This window comes from Salvelinus sp. IW2-2015, linkage group LG36 (genome assembly GCF_002910315.2).
Source record: "Salvelinus sp. IW2-2015 linkage group LG36, ASM291031v2, whole genome shotgun sequence".
Lineage (NCBI taxonomy): Eukaryota > Metazoa > Chordata > Actinopteri > Salmoniformes > Salmonidae > Salvelinus > Salvelinus sp. IW2-2015.
This window is the reverse complement of record NC_036875.1, coordinates 6,465,920-6,487,301: the sequence shown is the minus strand read 5'-3', so window position 1 is coordinate 6,487,301 and position 21,382 is coordinate 6,465,920. Positions and strand designations below refer to the sequence as shown.

The 21,382-nt window shown below is 41.9% G+C and overlaps 1 protein-coding gene across 1 annotated transcript in view; it reads left to right on the top strand.

The window, feature by feature from the left end:
- LOC111959629 (MYC binding protein 2) overlaps nucleotides 1–21,382 on the top strand; it is a 236,902-nt gene that overhangs the window by 66,504 nt on the left and 149,016 nt on the right. Inside the window, 3 exon segments of the mRNA XM_023981339.2 lie at nucleotides 898–1,036; nucleotides 1,438–1,514; nucleotides 8,409–8,613. Of these exon segments, the coding sequence (XP_023837107.1) occupies nucleotides 898–1,036; nucleotides 1,438–1,514; nucleotides 8,409–8,613 (421 nt within the window).

Sequence of the window (21,382 nt, the reverse complement as noted above, 5' to 3'; positions counted from 1 at the left end):
TCTGGTTTCTTCCTGTTTTTAGTTTTTGCTTGTAAGTAGGAATGAGGATATAATTATAGTCAGAGTTGCCAAATGGAGGGTGAGGGAGAGCTGTGTATGCATCTCTGTGTATGCATCTCTGTGTGTGAAGTAAAGATGGTAGAGTTTTTTTCCCCGCTCTGGTTGCTCATGTGACTTGCTGGTAGAAATTAGGTGAAATTGATTTAAGTTTGGCTGCATTAATGTCCCCGGCCACTAGGAGCCCCACTTCTGGATGAGCGTTTTCTTCTTTGCTTATGGCCTTATACAGCTCGTTGAGTGCGGTCTTAGTGCCATCATCCGTTTGGTGGTGGTAAATAGACGGCTACTAATGGTATACTTAAATGATAAATCATTTTGAATAATTAATGAAGTGCAATAATGGAGATAGACATGAGCCTGCAAGGCTATCAGAGCAGAGAGTGGGAGAGACATCATAGAAATAGAATCTCAAGCACACACTTTTCTCTCCCCACAGCAACGGCCATGCATTGCTCTCAAAACATACAATATTGCACAAACCTAAGCCAGGGTCCAACCCAACTGGTATGTTGTGACCTGATGCCATAGCTAGCTAGCTAGGGGTGTGTCTCCATGCACAAACACACACAGTGTATGGTTGTCAAAATCGTCATATCCAAATCTCTTTGCATGTCAGGAATACCTGACTTTACGTGTTCATATGTGTGTTACTCAGGACTAGGTTTTCAAAATTCCAGTAATGTTCCTTAAAACCCTCAGGTATTCCAGAAATCCTGGGTGGGCGGATTCTRGATTTCCTGCTTATTCTCTCCTGATTCTAGGAATCGTCCAACCAGGATTTCTGGAAAACCAGGACATTTTGAGATAAAGTTACAGAAATTGCCATGTTTCCCTCAGGATGGGTTTGTGGTGCGGATCTACGCGACCAGTACAGACCCAGCACTGCAGCAGGAGCTTCAGCTGAAACTGGCCAGGAAGTGTCTCCATGCCTGCGGCATCTCTCTGTTTGACTTGGAGAAAGACCTTCACATCATCAGTGAGTCCTACTGACTGCTCTCGGGTAAAGTTTCCCCTAGGTACAGATCTATGGTCAGCTTCCCTTCCCCCAATCCTAACCTTAACCATTAGCGGGGGAAATGCTAAACTCAACCAAGATCAGTGTCTAGGGAAACTTCACCTTCTCACTCTGTCAAATATTGGCATGAGGCATAATCATATGTGTGTTTTTAGGTAGAGACTGTTGTCACTGAATCAGAKGATGGACTTATTGTAATGTCTGGAATGGAATAAACRCAAACCACCATACCTTTYGATTCATTCCATTCCAGGGATTGCAATGCACCGGTCTCCACGTGTGAGTTCCTGTAATACATTTCTGGGTGTGTGAATTTGTGCGTCTGTGTTTCTCATATCAAAATGTGTTTTTGTGTTTTCAAGGTACAGGGTTTGACGAGGAGGCAGCATTGCTGGGAGCAGGCAGGGARTTTGCTTTGATGAAAACGGCCTCAGGAAAGGTAAGATCACCAGAACTGTACAAACTGAGATGCATGTGTGTTGCTGTGGGTGCAAAGAAGGTTGAATTCGAGAAGCAGGCAATCGTCATTCTAATCTGATGTGACCAGCGAMACAAGGGCTCTGCTCGGTCTGTTCTTCCTCATTATATACACACACACAAACACACACTCCTTCTGCCTCACACAAGTCCATTAACGCTCCCTAACACAACAACATCTGCTTGAAGTTAACACATTTGAGCTACTTCAGTCAYGTGACCACCAGTGTATWTACTAAGAACCAAATGGAGGCGAAACGGGGATAGACTAACATGGAATTGTCCAATAGTTTTCCGTTGCAAAGCGTTACCCGTTGCTATATATTTTTGGTGCACTGCCTCTTATGCCTAWTTTCTTAAACGAACACATAGACACATGGCTCGACATTCAGTTCAAATTTTACTAAAACCATTATTTCGATAAGTAMATTCACACTATTTCATTCTTCTTCTAGAGGAAATAGTCTGATAAAAAAATCTGRTTGTTGGTTCTTTTAGTCATGTTGYCACAGACGCGACCAGTCATTAATTATGTTATGCAAAAGGTCTAGTCGTCTGTTCTCAYGAGTGGTTGCTATGCAGGCTGAGTAAAGTTTTATTTCACTTGCTAGCTAGCAAGCCAACTTCAGCACCTGGAATGACAGTAAACTACTCGCATTTCCGTTAGAGCTTTGTGTTTATTGGCATTTTCAAAGATGTTGATGTGTGTTCGCTTCTGAGCTGCGAAGAAAAAGTACATTTCTCTTCTGGATACTTCACTATGTATGGTACAAGGAGCCGAAAACTAGTCCGTATCTGGTGTGACCACAATTTGCCTCATGCAGCGTGACACATCTCCTTCACATAGAGTTGATTATGCTGTTGATTGCTGCCTGTGGAATGTTGTCCACTTCTTCAATGGCTGTGCAAAGTAGATGGATATTGCCGGAAGGTGAGTAATCAGGCCATGGGAGAATTGGGACATTTTCAGCTTCCAGGAATTGTGTACAGATCCTTGTGACATGGGGCTGTTATTATCATGCTGAAACAGGAGGTGATGGCAGCGGATGAATGGCACGACCCGTCACGGTATCTCTGTGCATTCAAATTGCAGTCGATAAAATGCAGTTGTGTTCGTTGTCCGTAGCTTATGCCTGCCCATACCTTAACCCCACACCACCATTGGAGACTTTTTAAAATAATGTTGACATAAGAACCGCTCACCCACACGTCTGCCATCTGCCCGTTACAGTTGAAACCGAGATTTAATCTGTGAAGAGCACACTTCTCCAGTGTGCCAGTGGCCATCTAAAGTGAGAATTTCCAACTGAAGTTGGCTACGACTCCGAACTGCAGTCAGGTCAAGACCCTTGGTAAGACGACGAGCATGCAGATTAGTTAAATTAACTTAAATTCCTGCAGTCAGCATGCCAATTGCACTCTCCCTCAACTTGAGACATTTGTGGAATTGTGTTGTGAAACTGCACATTTTAGTGGCCTTTTATTGCCCCCAGCACAAGGTGCACCTGTGTAATATCCTGCTGTTTTAATCAGCTTCTTGATATGCCACACCTGTCAGGTAGATGGATTTATCTTGGCAATGGAGAAATGCTCACTAACAGGGATGTAAACACAATTGTGCACCAACATGAGCGTAAAATAAGCTTTTTGTACATATGGAATGTTTCTGGATGCTTTATTTCACCTTATGACACAAAGGACCAACAATTTAGGTGTTGCATTTATATTTTGTTCAGTGTAGCTCGTCTGGTATGCTCGCGTCACTGGACAGCTCACGGCTGTGTTTCTTTTTAATCTGTGATAGTTAGCATGCCCTGTCACATCCCACAATTGTCGGAGCCGGTGTAGTAGGATTCGATCTTAGTCCTTTATATGACGAATTGCCTTTTATGTTTGACGGAGGGCGTAGCGGGATTTCTTGTAAGCCTCCGGATTAGTGTCACGCTCCTTGAAAGCGGAGCTCTAGCCTTAAGCTCAGTGTGGATGTATTCGTGCCTTCAGAAGTATTTACACCCCTTTACTTTTTGTTACAGCCTGAATTTAAAATTGATTAAATTCTGATTGTCACTGGCCTAGACACAATACCCCATAATGTCAAGGGAATTATGTTTTTAGAAATATTGACAAATGAATTAAAAATGTAAATCTGAAAAGTCTAAGTCAATAAGTATTCAACCCCTTTGTTATGGCAAGCCCAAATAAGTTCAGGAGTAAAAATATGCGAGAAAGTCACATAAGTACATGCAATCACTCTATGTGCAATAAAGTGCTTAACACAATTATCTGTAAGGTCCCAGAGTCAAGCAGAGAATTTCAAACACAGATTAAACCACAAAGACAAATAAGGTTTTCCAATGCCTCGCCAAGGAGGGCACCTATTGGTAGATGGGTAAAATATAAGAAAAGCAGACATTGAATATCCCTTTGACATGGTGAAGTTATTATTACCTTGGATGATGTATCAAATACCCAGTCACTACAAAGATACAGGCGTCCAGAGAGAAAGGAAACCGCTCATGGATTTCACCATGAGGCCAATGGTGACTTTAAAACAGTTAGTTTAATGGCTGTGATAGAAAACTGAGGATGGATCATCAACATTGTAGTTACTCCAGAATACTAACCTAAATGACAGAGTGAAAAGAAGGAGCCTGTACAGAAAAAAATGCATCCTGTTTGCAATAAGGCACTAAAGTAAATCTGCAACAACAAAAATATCTTTGGAACTTTGGTTTTCCTAGATATGGCTACATATTTGGATCACTACATATGATGGATTTGATACTGCTTTAAAGCAAATTTCTGCAGCGTTAGTAAATAGATGTTGATTCATTCTTGTCCTTTTTGTAACTACCTTGTAGGGTGACTCATAACTTGAACCAGGTTGTAGGTACTGGTTACAGTTTGAAGCTTTCTTGAGTGGGCAGCTTGATGAAAGTCGGTCAATATTTAAATCACCCAGAAAATATACAGTGGGGACGATTCATCGATGCACTAATAATGAAGTGAGTTACCATATGCAATTTATCAGTCGCAATTGTAATGAGAACGTGTCTCAATTGCCTACCGGTAAATAAAGTTAATAAAATAAATAAAAAAATATGCTGCCATTCTGTCGTGCCGTTCAACCAGACCACGACCAACAATTACAGTTTTCAGATCACGTGATAGGATAGTCTCGAGCGAAGCTGTCCAGTTATTCTCCAGTTATAGCAAATTTGTCAATATAACGGGGGGTAAAGGCGTTTATTCACCTGGCGACGTAGCCTCATCAGGTATCACGCACGGCCTCTATAAGCTGCTCTCTTTCGAGTTTGGGGATTTGGGCCTGGTCCGGATGAACAGTATGTCCTTTGCCGGCAAATCATTGAAACTATTCATACCTTTCGAGGTTAGTGATTGCTGGTTTGATGTGCAGAAGCTATTTTCAGTCATAGGAAATAATGGATAGAAACATCATGTACAAAAAAAAGTTGATCAGCGAGGAAAAAACACAAAATAGCACAATTGGTTAGGAGCCCATAAAACGGCTGCAATCCCTCCAGCACCATTCTAATTCATAGATATTAAATGATTGGAACAAACCGATACCAAAGATGTTCTACCATCTCTCTGTGCCTATACAGTTTGTAAATGCTACATATTGTCACAGGGATCCAGCCTTGCCATACCCTATGGCTTTGGGCCCACCCATATGGTGCCAGTCACAATCGAACCAATGTTGCCAGAGCCAAAATGACTGCTAGTGCTTGGTTCAGTTTCTTAACAAAAATGTTCAGTATTTTAGATTTAACAGGGTCTAAAATTACAGTTGTTTGGCCAGGAGATTACAATACTGTCTGACGTGACAACCATTTAATGTGATGACTGTTATTTATCAAATCAATTAACTGTTAAATTATGTGATTCAATTAATCATGTAACAATTAAGTCAGTACTAACTTGGGCACCCCGGGAAAAATTTGTTTAATGAGTTACGTTCCCGAATTAACTCAAGAATATATCAGAATATAGCATTACATAACCAGCCATCAATTAATGTATCATTACCTCATCAGTTTCATTCTGAACATCGTTGACACCGTAAATCTGCACGACCCATAACCTAAATGTAAAATCAGCGACACACAAATTGATAAATTATTTTATTTACTAACTAAATAATCACACAGAATTACATAAACACACCACAGTTATAGAGATTGATTATTAACATAATGCAATGAAACACAGCGTCTTAGGGGACTAACCCGATATGACCGCTTGTTACACAATGAAAGGGGTGGGGAAAGACAGAGCGGGATAGACAGAGTGGCTTATTGTACATACATGTGGAAGCTATGCTCATGAGAATGAATACTTTGCACATGAAGACCGCTCATACGAAAATAATCAGGCTACCCGATCAGGTTGGTGACTGCGTGAGAAGTTAAGAACTCACACTTCTGTAAGTTTGCCTGTAGTCCATACTCTTTCAGTCTTCTCAGGACCTTTTCCAGGTTAGCCATGTGATCTTTGTGTCTGCATCCTGTTATGATCATGTCATCCAGGACACATTGGGTTCCTGGGATTTCTTGAAAGATGTGGTCAATAGTTCGTTGCCAAATGGCTGGGGCTGATGAAATGCCAAAAACCAGGCGGTWWTWSCTGTATAGACCTTTGTGTGTGTTTGTCAGGTACTGTTTGGTGCTCTTTTCAACAGGTAGCTGCAGGTAAGCCTGTTTCAGGTCAATTTTACTGAAGTGTTTCCCACCAGCCAGTGCAGCAAAAATGTCATCCAGATGTGGCGGGGGGTATTGGCCCACATGCAACATTGAATTCACAGTTACCTTCAAGTCCCATCCCTCCCGGGTAATCGGGCAACTTTTGCAAAAAAAATTATGTCTGAGCGAGGGAAATGCTGTAAATTAAGAGCACTCAATGTATTCTGAATGATGAGACGTTGAGGATTATAATAAATACCACTTTGATGTTATAAACCAAACCTCTGTGAATCCAACTGTGCGTTTCCAGATCATAAACCTCATGTCATATAGTGTCAACTTTTATGATCACAATGTTTGTATGTGGTCATACCCTGGTTTGTTTTGAACAGAATGAGCCTATGTTTGTTTATTGCTTATAAGAAAATGAGCCGCTGCACACGCACGTGAACGCACTCATGACCCCTTTCTATATGCGCCAACATTTCCATCCATTTCTCTGAGTTGCTTTGTGAAAGCCTAAAACATTGCAAGATGGTATTTCATAACTTAGCTTGTCATGTTGGAAATGGAACAGGCTTTCAAATCATGCCCACCTGACCCAGATTGTGATTTATAATGGAACGTTTTTTGGACTACAGTAATTGTGTGATGGGGGATGCAGGGTTGTGTTCCAAACGAAAAAACAACGTAACACTTTATGTATTTTTTTCAGCATATTTTAAATAACTTGTAGAAAATACCCTTTATTACACTGTCCTAAAAAATGATGACCGTCCTGTCACTTTACTTGGACTAAGAAAATACACCTTATGACTCTGTCAAGAAGCATTATGACCACCATAATCATATAAGCCAGATGGGCCCATCACGTAGATGCCCTTATGTCAGTCATCAGTCAAAAAGAGGGTGTCTTGTCCTGCTCCTTAAATCTTCTCCTTCATTCATCCTAGTCATCAGCAATGGAGCATTGGGGTAGATGTCTGACATCGATGTGTGCACAATTACAATGATAATATAATATTGGATATGTTTCATAAAATGTTATGTAACATGAACATCCTGTTGACAAGTAGGCTATCGTGTAATGGAATGTTTTGCCTTCTGTTTTGTGGGTTTTTGACACTCTTATGTAGGTATCATAACCAGCCATAAAATAAGGCAATATGTGTCACAACATGGTCTAAATATGTCATGACAGTTTTCTGACCATATTATGAAAGGTTATGACACGTTATATTAGCTGTTATGACATGGTTATGACAGTGTTACCAAGCACGGTGTGCCTGCTCTAGTTCCTCAACGGCACAGCTAGTAGAGCTCAAAGTACCTTATAGTTGAAGACTCTTCTTTGAGTCATAAAAGTGCATTAAAATTGCTTAGGGAACTATGCACACTTTAGTGAGGTGTGTGGCCGCTTGCACCTACCCCACATTGCACCTACCCCACATTTTCCAGTAGTCTCTAAAAAAAAAACAGTGTAATATTTGGATTGTCTTGTGTCAGGTGAACTGTTATGTCCAACTTTGGTCTGATAATTATCCCATTATTTCCAAACTGTTCCCTTCCAATTGCTACAATGGTTGTGCATATGCTCTTCATTTTTCTTTCTGTAAGAAACATTTCAATTTAGCCCTATCCAAATAGGCCTTAACATCCCACGAGTGTTAAGGTGATTTGGCCAACATTTTTAGAGGGGCTGAATTGGATGATTTTTGCCTGCGATTTCCTCCTCATTAAGAAATGCGTCTGAAAATGAGATTTGAGACTTGGAGGCATGCTTTGATGTGAGTGTTTCTTGTGTGTCTTCGCACGTGGGATGTGTATGTACATTCTTTCTGGAAACAGTCACTCACCGGTCTAAACAACTTGAAAACAGTCTAAGCAGCTCTGCTACAGCAAGTAAAGTGGTCCAGTGAGGTTTGCTCTCATTTGTGTCTGGAGTGGTAGTAAGCTAACCAACTTGAGCCAATTAGCTTTTGTGCTTCACTGATGTTGTGATAATCAGAACACTCTTTTTCAGCCGAAGCGTCCGGTGTGAGACCATGGTAAAGTTACAGGTTTTCAACCGTTAAAGTTTAGTTTTTCATAACAGTTCCTTTTTAAATATTTTCTCTCTCTCTCCCTCTCCATCCTGCCCCTCCCTCCCTCAGATCTACTACACAGGGAAGTATCAGAGCCTTGGCATCAAGCAAGGTGGTCCGTCGGCAGGTAAATGGGTGGAGCTGCCTGTCACCAAGTCCCCTAAGATCATCCAGTTCTCGGTGGGCCACGACGGCTCACACGCCCTGCTTGTGGCCGAGGATGGCAGCGTGTTCTTCACCGGCTCTGCCAGCAAGGGAGAGGATGGAGAGTCCAGTAAGTATGGATGATAACACACACCTACACAGACGGGAATACGTACGGATGTGATTCGAGATGCCGCTGACGGATATGGCTGTTTAGGGACTTTTTTTTCATGTTTATCTTAACTTCTTTTGTACAGAAAGTTCATACTATTATCACATGACCGCCAAGTACTTCTGGACATCAGATCGACAGTTGGTAACCTTGATTTCGAATTCAACATCGACTCAGATGTTCCCTTGTTCATGCCTTTGTTTTGTGGGCTACCAAAACGCTGCAGGTGTAGACGCCGTAGACGAGCCGGCTTCCTTGTGAGACTGAGACGACGAGGAAATCGACTGGCACTCCCCTCTGTTCTTTTGGCAAATGTCCAGTCAATCGAGAATAAGATAAGAGACTCTCGAACAAAGCTCTTCCATCAGACAAACTTGAAAAGCTGCAATATTGTATGTCTTGCAGAGATGTGGATGGATGACTATACCTAGAACTCAGGGGTTTCTCCATGCAGCGGCATGATTGGACAAAGGCGGCCTCGGGCAAGTTCAAAGGGGAGGGGTGTGCCTCTTCATAAACAACTAGTGCGCTGCTTCCGTTGTGAACGAAATCTTAAGCTTTTGCTCACCTGATAAAGAATACCTCTAGGTAAGCTGCATAATCTACCAAGAGTTGTCATCCGTAATTTTTCACGAATGTCTAAATCCCTCATAGAACCTACACCGCTAAGGCACTCAACAAACTATATRTAGGGCCATAAAAAAACAAGAACCACTCACCCAGAGGCAATGTTTCTGGTGGGCGGAGACTTTAAAGCTGGGAGACTTAAAACCGTTGTACCTCACATTTACCAACACGTCTCCTGAGCCACTAGGGGTACTAAAACTCTAGACCACTTTTATTCTACCCACAGAAACGCATACAAGGCCCTCCTTTCAGCAAATCTGTCATGACGCTATTCTCCTGTTTCCTGTTCACACCAAAAGCTCAAACAGGATGTACCAGTGATGCGCTCAATACAGAAGTGGTCCGATGTAAGCAGACGCAAGGCTACAATAAAAAAGGTTTTTCCTAGCCACCGTGCTTCTACACCTGCATTGCTTGCTGTTTGGGGTTTTAGGCTGGGTTTCTGTACAGCACTTTGAGATATCAGCTGATGTACGAAGGGCTATATAAATACATTTGATTTGAATTCTGTTTTGCTAATACAGACTGGGATATGTTCCAGAATTCACCCAATAGCATTGAGGAGTTTACCACTTTACCAGGGCTTCAATAATAAGTGCATAGACAACGTCGTCCCCACAGTGACTATACAAACATATCCAAACCAAAAACCATGGATTACAGGCAATATCCGCGCTGGGCCAAAGGCTAGAGCTACTGTTTACAAGAAACGGGACATGGACACATGCAAGAAAGCCCGCTCCGACCTCTGAGACATCAAACATGCTAAAGGACAATATTGGAGGAAGGTGGAATCTAATTACACCGGCTCTGACGCAGAGCTTGCAGGTTCTATCGGATTACAAAGGGAAACCCAGTCGTGAGATGTCCAGTGATGGAGAACTCCCAAACAAGCTAGTCTTGTGTGAAAGCCCTTTTTCCAAATGACTGTATGATCCCGCTCTTCGTGGCCAATGTGAGTACAACTTTTAAACAGGTTAACGCTCGCAAGGCCACCGGGTCAGACGGAATACCAGGGCACATTCTCAAATCATTGGCAGACCAGCTGGTGAGTGTCTTCACTGACGTTTTCAATCTCTCCTTGTTCCAGTCTGTAAACCCAACATGTTTCAAACTGTTCACAATAACTCTAAGTTAACCTGCCTAAATGACTATCACCCTGTAGCACTCACATCTGTAATTATGAAGTGCTTTGAAAAGCTGGACATGACACAATCAACATCATCCCAGACACCCTGGACCCACTCCAATTCACAATTCGCCCCAACAGATCCACAGATGACGCAATCTTAATTGCACTTCACACTGCCCTCTCCCATTTGGACAAGCGGGGAAATAACTATGTGAGTGCCATTTACAGACTAAAGCTCGGTGCATGGTCACGCATGACTCCAACACCATCAAGTTTGCTGACGACACAACGTTGGTAGGCCTAATCACCGACGGCGATGAGACGGCCTACAGGGAGGAGGTCGGAGACTTAGCAGTGTGGTGCCAGGATAACAACCTCTCCCTCAATGCCAGTAAGCCCAAGGAGCTGATCGTGGACTGCAGAAGAAAGGGGGGGATCACTCCCCCATCCACATCAATGGGGCTGTAGTGGTGTGGGTCGAGGCCTTCAAGTTCCTCTGTGTCCACAACTCTAAGAACTTAACATGGTCCACACACACCTGCACAGTTGTGAAGAGGGCATTTACAGCACCTCTTCCCCCTCAGGAGGCTGAAAAGATTTGGCATGGTATTGCAAATGCTCCCTGCCATCCAGGACTTCTATATCAGGCGGTGTCAGAGGAAGGCCTGAAAAATTGCCAGAAACTCTAGCCACCCAAGACCTAGACTGTTCACTCTGCTATCGTCCGGCAAACKCAACCGAAGCACAGGCTCTCGGACCAACAGGCTCCGAGACAGCTTCCCTAAGCCATAAGAATGCTAAATAGTCCGAGTAACCATTTAATTATGGCTATCTGCAATGACCCTATCTTCCACTGACTCGATGCACGCTCACACTATACACTGAGTCTACAGAACATTAAGAACACTTTCCTAATATTGAGTTGCACCCCCCTTTTGCCCTCAGAACAGCCTCAATTCGTTAGGGGATGGACTCTACAAGATGTCGAAAGCGTTCCACAGGGATGCTGGCCCATGTTGACTCCAATGCTTCCCATAGTTGTCCGGTTGGCTGGATGTCCTTTGGGTGGTGAACCATTCTTGATACACACGGGAAACTGTTGAGCGTGGAACAACCCAGCAGCGTTGCAGTTCTTGACACAAACCGGTGCGCCTGACAGCTACTACCATACTCTGTTCAAATGCACTTAAATATTTTGTCTTGCCCCTTCACCCTCTGAATGGCACACATGCATTATCCATGTCTCAGGACTTAAAAATCATTTTTTAACCTGTCTCCTCCCCCTTCATCTACTCTGATTGAAATGGATTAAACAAGTGAGGGATCAAAGCTTTCACCTGTATTCATCTGGTCAGTCTAAGTCATGTGCAGGTGTTCTTAATGTTTTGTACACAGTGTATATATGCACTACATACTTACTCTTTCCCACAAAACCCACACACACACAAAGTGCATTCAGAAAGTATTTAGACCCCTTGACTTTATCCACATTTTGTAATATTACAGCCTTATGCTAAAATGTAATAAGTTGTTTTTTCCCCCTCGTCAATCTACACACAATGCTCCATAATGACAAAGCGAAAAACATTTTTTATTATATATATATTTTTTTGCAAATGTATTAAAAATGGAAATATCACATTTACATAAGTATTCAGACCCTTTACTCAGTACTTTGTTGAAACACTTTTGGCAGCAATTACAGTCTTGAGTCTAAGCTACAAGCTTGGCACACCTGTATTATGGGAGTTTCTCCCATTCTTCTCAGCAGATCCTCTCAAGCTCTGTCAGGTTGGAAGGGGAATGTTGCTGCACAGCTATTTTCAGGTCTCTCCAGAGATGTTCAAGTCCGGGCTCTGGCTGGGTCACTCAAGGACATTGAGACACCCCAGTCTGAGGTCCTGAGCACCCTGGAGCAGGTTTTCATCAAGGATCTCTCTGTACTTTGCTCCATTCATCTTTCTCCGATCCTGACTAGTCTCCTAGTCTTTGCYGCTGAAAAACATCCCCGCAGCATGATGCTGCCACCACCAYGTTTCACCGTAAGGATGGTGCCAGGGTTTTTTCCAGATGTAGCAGTCATACACCTGTGGCATTCAGGCGATTAGAGTTCAATATTGGTTTCATCATGAGAAACAGGATTTTCTGGTCTGGTCTGAGTCCTTTAGGAGCCTTTTGGTAAACTCCATGTGCCTTTTACAGAGGAGTGGCTTCCGTTTGGCCACTACCATCAAGGCCTGATTGGTGGAGTGCTGCAGAGATCTCCCATCTCCACAGAGGAACTCTGGAGCAGAGTGACCATCGGGTTCTTGGTCACCTCCCTGACCAAGGCCCTTGTCCCCCGTTTGCTCAGTTTGGCCAGGCGGCCAGATCTAGGAAGTGTCTTGGTGGCTGCAAACTTCTTCCATTTAAGAATGATGTAAGCCACTGTGTTCTTGGGTACTTTCAATGCTGCGGTACCCTTCCCCAGATCTGTTCTTCGACACAATCCTGTCTCTGAGCTCTAGGGACAATTCCTTTGACCTCATGGCTTGGTTTTTGCTCTGAAATGCACTGTCAACTGTGGGACCTTATATAGACAGTTGTGTGCCTTTCCAAATCATGTCCAATCAATTGAATTCACCACAGGTGGACTCCAATCAAATTGTAGAAGGCATCAAGGATGAACAATGGAAACAGGATTCACCTGAGCTAAATGTCGAAGCTCATAGAACATAACAAGGCTGCTACCAACTGTTCTACCACAGGTGCTGGGAGCTGACACTGTCGTAGTCAATGTGGGGTCAAATGACATCAGGAGGGCTAGCTYGCAAAATTTGAAAATGGATTTTAGCATTAAAAGACTCCAAAAAATTACCAATAATTTCTGGTCCAGTGCCATCGTGTGAAAGATTCAACAGACTGCTGGCATTACACATCTGGCTAAAAGACTACTGTAGCTCTGCTGGAGTCACTTTTATTGATAACTTTGACACCTTCTGGAAACAGAAGATACTCTACAGGAATGACGGAGTCCATCCAAATCATCTTGGCTCCTGGACTCTGTCCACACATTTCAAGGCTGCGTTGAAACAATGACTGGTAAATGATCCAAGACCAGCTCAGTTAGTCCCTACTGTTGTGACAATGAGTCGTCATAATGCTGCATCAAATGTACATGATCTTAGGGGCACTGGCAAACAATGCAAGTGATTTAATTTATGTACCCCTAATTGCACCGAATCTGTTTGTCCTACAGCTATTGTAAGCAGTAATCATGAGCCTGTAAACCAGAGTTACACTGTTAGCACTGAGGTGGTGTGCAATAGTAGGAAGACCACTTTATTCAGCTCACTTTATTCAGCTCACTCTGCACTATCAGCTCCAATGTAAATAACATGAGTAAATCTACCTTTGATAAGCTTCCCAGTAAAGCATTAAAAACAGTCAAGCAACCCAGAAATATGCTAAAAATAGCCCATATTAACAGATGTAGCCTAAGAAACAAGGTCCGTAAAGTCAATAACTTGCTTGTAACAGATGACATTCATATTCTGACTTTGAGAAACTCACTTAGATAATACCTTTGATACAATGGTAGCAATACATGGTTATAACATCTACCGAAAAGACAAATGCCAACGCAGGCAGTGTTGCGGTCTATATTCAGAACCACATTCCTGTAAAGCTTATAGACGATCTAATGTTAAATACTGTTGAAGTAATATGGCTACCGGTTCATTTGCCTCATCTAAAGCCCATTCTTGTGGGAAACTGCAATAGACCACCAAGTGCTAACAGTCAGTATCTGGATATGTGTGAAATGCTTGATAATGTACAGTTGAAGTCGGCAGTTTACATACACCTTAGCCAAACTAATTTCAACTTAGTTTTTTACAATTCCTGACATTTAATCCATGTAAAAATTCCCGGTTTTAGGTCAGTTCGGTTCACCACTTTATTTTAAGAATGTGACATTTCAGAATAAAAGTAGAGAAAAGCTGAAATAAATCATTATTTCTTTCATCACATTCCCAGTGGGTCAGAAGTTTACATACAGTGGGGAGAACAAGTATTTGATACACTGCCGATTTTGCAGGTTTTCCTACTTACAAAGCATGTAGAGGTCTGTAATTTAGAGTCTGTAATTTTGATCATAGGTACACTTCAACTGTGAGAGACGGAATCTAAAACAAAAATCCGAAAATCACATTGTATATTTTTAACTAATTAATTTGCATTTTATTGCATGACATAAGTATTTGATCACCTACAACCAGTAAGAATTCCGTCCTCCACAGACCTGTTAGTTTTTCTTTAAGAAGCCCTCCTGTTCTCCACTCATTACCTGTATTAACTGCACCTGTTTGAACTCGTTACCTGTATAAAAGACACCTGTCCACACACTCAATCAAACAGACTCCAACCTCTCCACAATGCCAAGACCAGAGAGCTGTGTAAGGACATCAGGGATAAAATTGTAGACCTGCACAAGGCTGGGATGGGCTACAGGACAATAGGCAAGCAGCTTGGGGAGAAGGCAACAACTGTTGGCGCAATTATTAGAAAATGGAAGAAGTTGAAGATGACGGTCAATCACCCTCGGTCTGGGGCTCCATGCAAGATCTCACCTCGTGGGGCATCAATGATCATGAGGAAGGTGAGGGATCAGCCCAGAACTACCCGGCAGGACCTGGTCAATGACCTGAAGAGAGCTGGACCACAGTCTCAAAGAAAACCATAGTAACACTACGCCGTCATGGATTAAAATCCTGCAGTGTACACAAGGTCCCCCTGCTCAAGCCAGCCATGTCCAGGCCCGTCTGAAGTTTGCCAATGACCATCTGGATGATCCAGAGAGGAATGGGAGAAGGTCATGTGGTCTGATGAGACAAAAATAGAGCTTTTTGGTCTAAACCCACTCGCCGTGTTTGGAAGAAGAAGAAGGATGAGTACAACCCCACCATCCCAACCGTGAAGCATGGAGGTGAAACATCATTCTTTGGGGATGCTTTTCTGCCAAGGGGACAGGACGACTGCACCGTATTGAGGGGAGGATGGATGGGGCCATGTATCGGCGATCTTGGCCAACAACCTCCTTCCCTCAGTAAGAGCATTGAAGATGGGTCGTAGCTGGGTCTTCCAGCATGACAACGACCGAAACACACAGCCAGGCAACTAAGGAGTGGCTCCGTAAGAAGCATCTCAAGGTCCTGGAGTGGCCTAGCCAGTCTCCAATCTGAACCAATAGAAAATCTTTGGAGGAGCTGAAAGTCCGTATTGCCCAGCGACAGCCCCGAAACCTGAAGGATCTGGAGAAGGTCTGTATGGAGGAGTGGGCCAAAATCCCTGCTGCAGTGTGTGCAAACCTGGTCAAGAAACACAGGAACGTAGGATCTCTGTAATTGCAAACAAAGGTTTCTGTACCAAATATAAGTTCTGCTTTTCTGATGTATCAAATACTTATGTCATGCAATAAAATGCAAATTAATTACTTAAAAATCATACAATGTGATTTTCTGGATTTTTGTTTAGATTCCGTCTCTCACAGTTGAAGTGTACCTATGATCAAAATTACAGACCTCTACATGCTTTGTAAGGGAGGAAACCTGCAAAATCGGCAGTGTATCAAATACTTGTTCTCCCCACTGTACACTCAATTATATTTTGGTAGAATTGCCTTTAAATTGTTTAACTTGGGTCAAACATTTCGGGTAGCCTTCCACAAGCTCCCCACAATAAGTTGGGTGAATTTTGGCCCATTCCTCCTGACAGAGCTGGTGTAACTGAGTCAGGTTTCTAGGCCTCCTCTCGCACACACTTTTTCATTTCTGCTCACAGATTTTCTATAGGATTGAGGTCAGGGCTTTGTGATGGCCACTCCAATACCTCAACTTTGTTGTCCTTAAGCCATTTTGCCACAACTTTGGAAGTATACTGGGGTCATTGTCCATTTGGAAGACCCATTTGCGACCAAGCTTTAACTTCCTGACTAATGTCTTGATGTTGCTTCAATATATCCACATAATTTTCCTCCTCATGATGCCATCTATTTTGTGAAGTGCACCAGTCCCTCCTGCAGCAAAGCACCCCCACAACATGATGCTGCCACCGCTGTGCTTCAAGGTTGGGATGGTGTTCTTCGGCTTGCAAGCCTCCCCCTTTTTCCTCCAAACATAACGATGGTCATTATGCCAAACAGTTCTATTTTTGTTTCATCACACCAGAGGACATTTCTCCAAAAAGTACAATCTTTGTTCCTATGTGCAGTTGCAAACCACAGTCTGTTCTTTTATGGCGGTTTGGAGCAGTGCTTCTTTCTTGCTGAGCGGCCTTTCAGGTTATGTCGATATAGGACTTGTTTTACTGTGGATATAGAGTTTCCTCCAGCATCTTCACAAGGTCCTTTGCTGTTGTTCTGGGATTGATATTCACTTTTTGCACCAAAGTATGTTCATCTCTAGGAGACAGAACGCGTCTCCTTCCTGAGCGGTATGACAGCTGTGTGGTCCCATGGTGTTTATACTTGTGTACTATTGTTTGTACAGATGAACGTGGTACCTTCAGGCGTTTGGAAATTGCTCCCAAGGATGAACCAGACTTGTGGAAGTCTACAATAATTCTTTCTGACGTCTTGGCTGATTTCTTTACATTTTCCCATGATGTGAAACAGAGGCACTGAGTTTGAAGGTAGGCCTTGAAATACATCCACAGGTACACCTCCAATTGACTCAAATGATGTCAATTAGCCTATCAAAAGCCACTAAAGCCATGACATCATTTTCTGGAATTTTCTAAGCTGTTTAACCTCTCTGGGATCGTTCGGGACGCTGGCGTCCCACCTCGCCAACAGCCAGTGATATTGCAGGGCGCCAAATTCAAACAACAGAAATCTCATAATTAAAATTCCTCAAACATACAAGTATTTTACACCATTTTAAAGATACACTTCTCGTTAATCCAAACATAGTGTCCGATTTTAAAAAGGCTTTACGGCTAAAGCACAACATATCATTATGTTAGGACAGCGCCTAGGCACAGAAAGCATTCAGCCATTTTCCAACCAACGAGAGGTGTCACAAAAAGCAGAAATATAGATAAAATGAATCACTAACCTTTGACAATCTTTATCAGATGACACTCCCAGGACTCAATGTTACACAATACATGTATGTTTTGTTCGATAAAGTTCATATTTATATCCAAAAACCTCAGTTTACATTGGCGCCATGTTCAGAAATGCCTCCAAAACATCCAGAGAAATTGCAGAGAGCCACATCAAATTACAGAAACACTCATCATAGACTTTGATGATAGATACATGTTTTACATGGAATTAAAGATACACTTGTTCTTAATGCAACTGCTGTGTCAGTTTTCAAAAAAGCTTTACGGCAAAAGCACAATATTCAATAATCTGAGTACAGCGTTCAGCCACAAAAGCAAGTTACCCGCCAAATTGTGGAGTCAACAAAAGTCAAAAATAGCATTATAAATCTTCACTTACCTTTGCTGATCTTCGTCGGAATGCACTCCCAGGAGTCCCACAAGAAATGTTTGTTTTGTTCAATTACGTCCATATTTATGTCCAAATACCTCCGTTTTGTTCGCGCGTTTAGTTCACTATTCCAAAGGCACAATGCGCGAGCGCAAAATCCAGACAGTCAAAAGAGTTCCATTACAGTTTGTAGAAACATATCAAACGATGTTTACAATCAATCCTTAGGGTCTTTTTATAATAAATCTTCAATAATATTCCAACCGTACAATAGCGTATTCATTACAGAGGAAAAAGAAGGAACGGCGCGCCCGCGTGACCGCGCAGTAAACAACTCATTGGCCTCAGCCTAGTCCACTTGTTGAAACAGCTCTTATTCGACCCCCTTCCACAATAGAAGCCTCAAACAACTTTCTAAAGACTGTTGACATCTGCTGGAAGCCTTGGGAAGTGCAATCTGGCCCCATAGACACAGGATATTGGWTAGGCAATCACTTAAATGAAACTACAAACCTCAGATTTCCCACTTCCTGGTTGGATTTGTCTCAGGTTTTCGCCTGCCATATGAGTTCTGTTATACTCACAGACATTATTTTAACAGTTTTGAAAACTTTAGAGTGTTTTCTATCCAAATCTACTACTTATATGCATATCATAGCTTATGGGCCTGGGTAACAAGCAGTTTACTCTGGCCACCTTATTCATCCAAGCTACTCAATACTGCCCCCCTTTCCCAAAGAAGTTAAAGGCACAGTCAACTTAGTGTATGTAAACGTCTGACCCGCTGGAATTGTGATACAGTGAATTATACTGTAGTCTGTAAACAATTGTTGTCATGCACAAAGTAGATGTCCTAACCGACTTGCCAAAACTGTAGTTTGTTATCAAGAAATTTGTGGAGTGGTTGAAAAACGAGTTTTAATGACTCCAACCTAAGTGTATGTAAACTTCCGACTTCAACTGTATGTGATATCAACAGAGAAGTATATTTTCTGGGTGATTTAAGTATTGACTGGCTATCATCAAGCTGCCCACTCAGGAAAAAAAACTTTAAACTGTAAACAGTGCCTGCAACCTGTATCAGGTTGTCAGCCAACCTACCAGGGTAGTTACAAACAGGAATTTAATCATCAACATGTATTGATCACCTCTTTACTAACGCTGCAGATATTTGCTTTAAAGCAGTATCCAAATCCATAGGATGTAGTGATCACAATATAATAGCCATATCTAGGAAAGCCAAAGTTCCAAAGGCTGGGCCTAATATAGTGTATAAGAGGTCATACAATAAGTTTTGTAGTGATTCATACGTTGATGACGTAAAGAATATTTGCTGGTCTGTGGTGTGTAATGAGGAGCAACCAGAAGCTGCACTTGACACATTTATGAAACTACTTATTCCAGTTACTAATACGCATGCACCCATTAAGAAAATGACTGTAAAAACTATTAAATCACCATTGATTGAAGAGGAATTGAAACATTGTATGGTCGACAGGGATGAGGCAAAAGGTATGTCAATTAAGTCTGGCAGCCCAACTGATGTATGTACTGCAAATTAAGAAATCATGTGACTAAACTAAATACAAATTAGCTAAACTATGAAACAAAGATAATTATATAAAGAATGAGAGTAAAAAGCTTTGGGGCACATTAAATGACATAAAAAAATTWAAAAACCAACTCGGCTCCTTCATTTATTGAATCAAATGGCTCATTCATCACAAAGCCCACTAAGATTGCAAACTACTTTAATGACTCTTCATTGGCAAGATAAACAAACATAAGGATGACATGCCAGCAATAAACGCTGACACTACACATCCAAGTATATCGGACCAATTTATGAAAGACAAGAATTGTACTTTTGAATTCTGTGAAATCAGCGTGGAAGATGTGAAAAATTGTTGTCTATCGACAATGACAAGCCACGGGGTCTGACAGTCTAGATGGAAAATTACTGAGGATACTAGCAGACAATATTGCCTATCCTGTTTGCCACATCTTCAATTTAAGCCTACTCGAGAGCGTGTGCCCCTAGGCCTGATGTGAAGCTAAAGTCATTCCGCTACCCAAGAATAGTAAAGCCCCCTTTTCTGTCTCAAATAGCCGACCAATCAGCCTRTTACCAACCCTTAGTAAACTTCTGGGAAAAATGGTGTTTGGCCAGATACAATGCTATTTTACAGTAAATAAATTGACCACAATTTCAGCATGCTTATAGGGAAGGACACTCAACAAGCACAGCACTTACACAAATAACTGATTGTCTGAGAGAAATTTATGATAAAATTATTGTGGGGGCTGTCTTGTTAGACTTCTGTGCGGCTTTTGACATTATTGATCATAGTTTTCTGCTGGAAAGATGTATTTGTTATGTGTTGGTTTCAGGGTGGGTGGCAAGGAATAAGTCAGCCCTAAATATTTCTAAAACTAAAAGCATTGTATTTGGAACAAAACCCTCACTAAACCCTAAACCTCAACTAAATATTGTAATAAATAATGTGGAAATTTAGCAAGTTGAGATGACTAAACTGCTTGGCGTAACACTAGATTGTAAACTGTCATGGTCAAAACATATTGATGCAGTAGTAGTTAAGATGGAGAGAGGTCTGTCTGTAATAAAGTCCTGCTCTGCCTTCTTAACAACCCAATCAACAAGGAAGGTCCTACAGGCCCTAGTTTGCCACCAAAAAAGACTTAGCAAAATTGCAATTAGCTCACTTGGATGTACACAGAGAGCTAATATTAACAATATGCATGTCAATCTCTCCTGGCTGAAAGTGGAGGAGAGACTGACTTCATCACTGCTTTTATTTATGAGAGGTATTGACATGTTGAATGCACCGAGATGTCTGTATAAACTCGGACACCCATGCATTCCCCACAAGACATGCCACTTGAGGCCTCTTCACAGTCCTCAAGTCCAGAACAGACTACGCCGGGGACTGTGAAACAACACAAATATTGACAGTCACACAGACACACAGGCACACGCACTATACATACACATGGATTTAGTACTGTAGATATGTGGTGGAGTAGGGGCCTGAGGGCACACTGTGTTGTGAAATCTGTGACTGTATTGTAAATGTTTTAAATTGTATGAACTGCCTTAATTTTTCTGGACCCCAGGAAGAGTACAAATAGCATAAGGTCTGAATACTTATGTAAATAAGGTATTTTTGTTTATTTTGCAAAAAATTCCAAAACCTGTATTCTCTTTGTCATTATTGGGTATTGTGTGCAGATTGATGAGACAAAAAAACTACTTAATACATTTTACAATAAGGCTGTAACGTCACAATGTGGAAAAAGTCAACGAGTCTGAATACTTTCTGAATGCACTTTATACCGACACAACACAAATGCACACACACATACACTACCAGTCAGAAGTTTTAGAACTCGCTCAAGGGGTTTTCTTTATTTTTACTATTTTCTACATTGTAGAATAATAGTGAAGACATTAAATGATGAAATAACACATG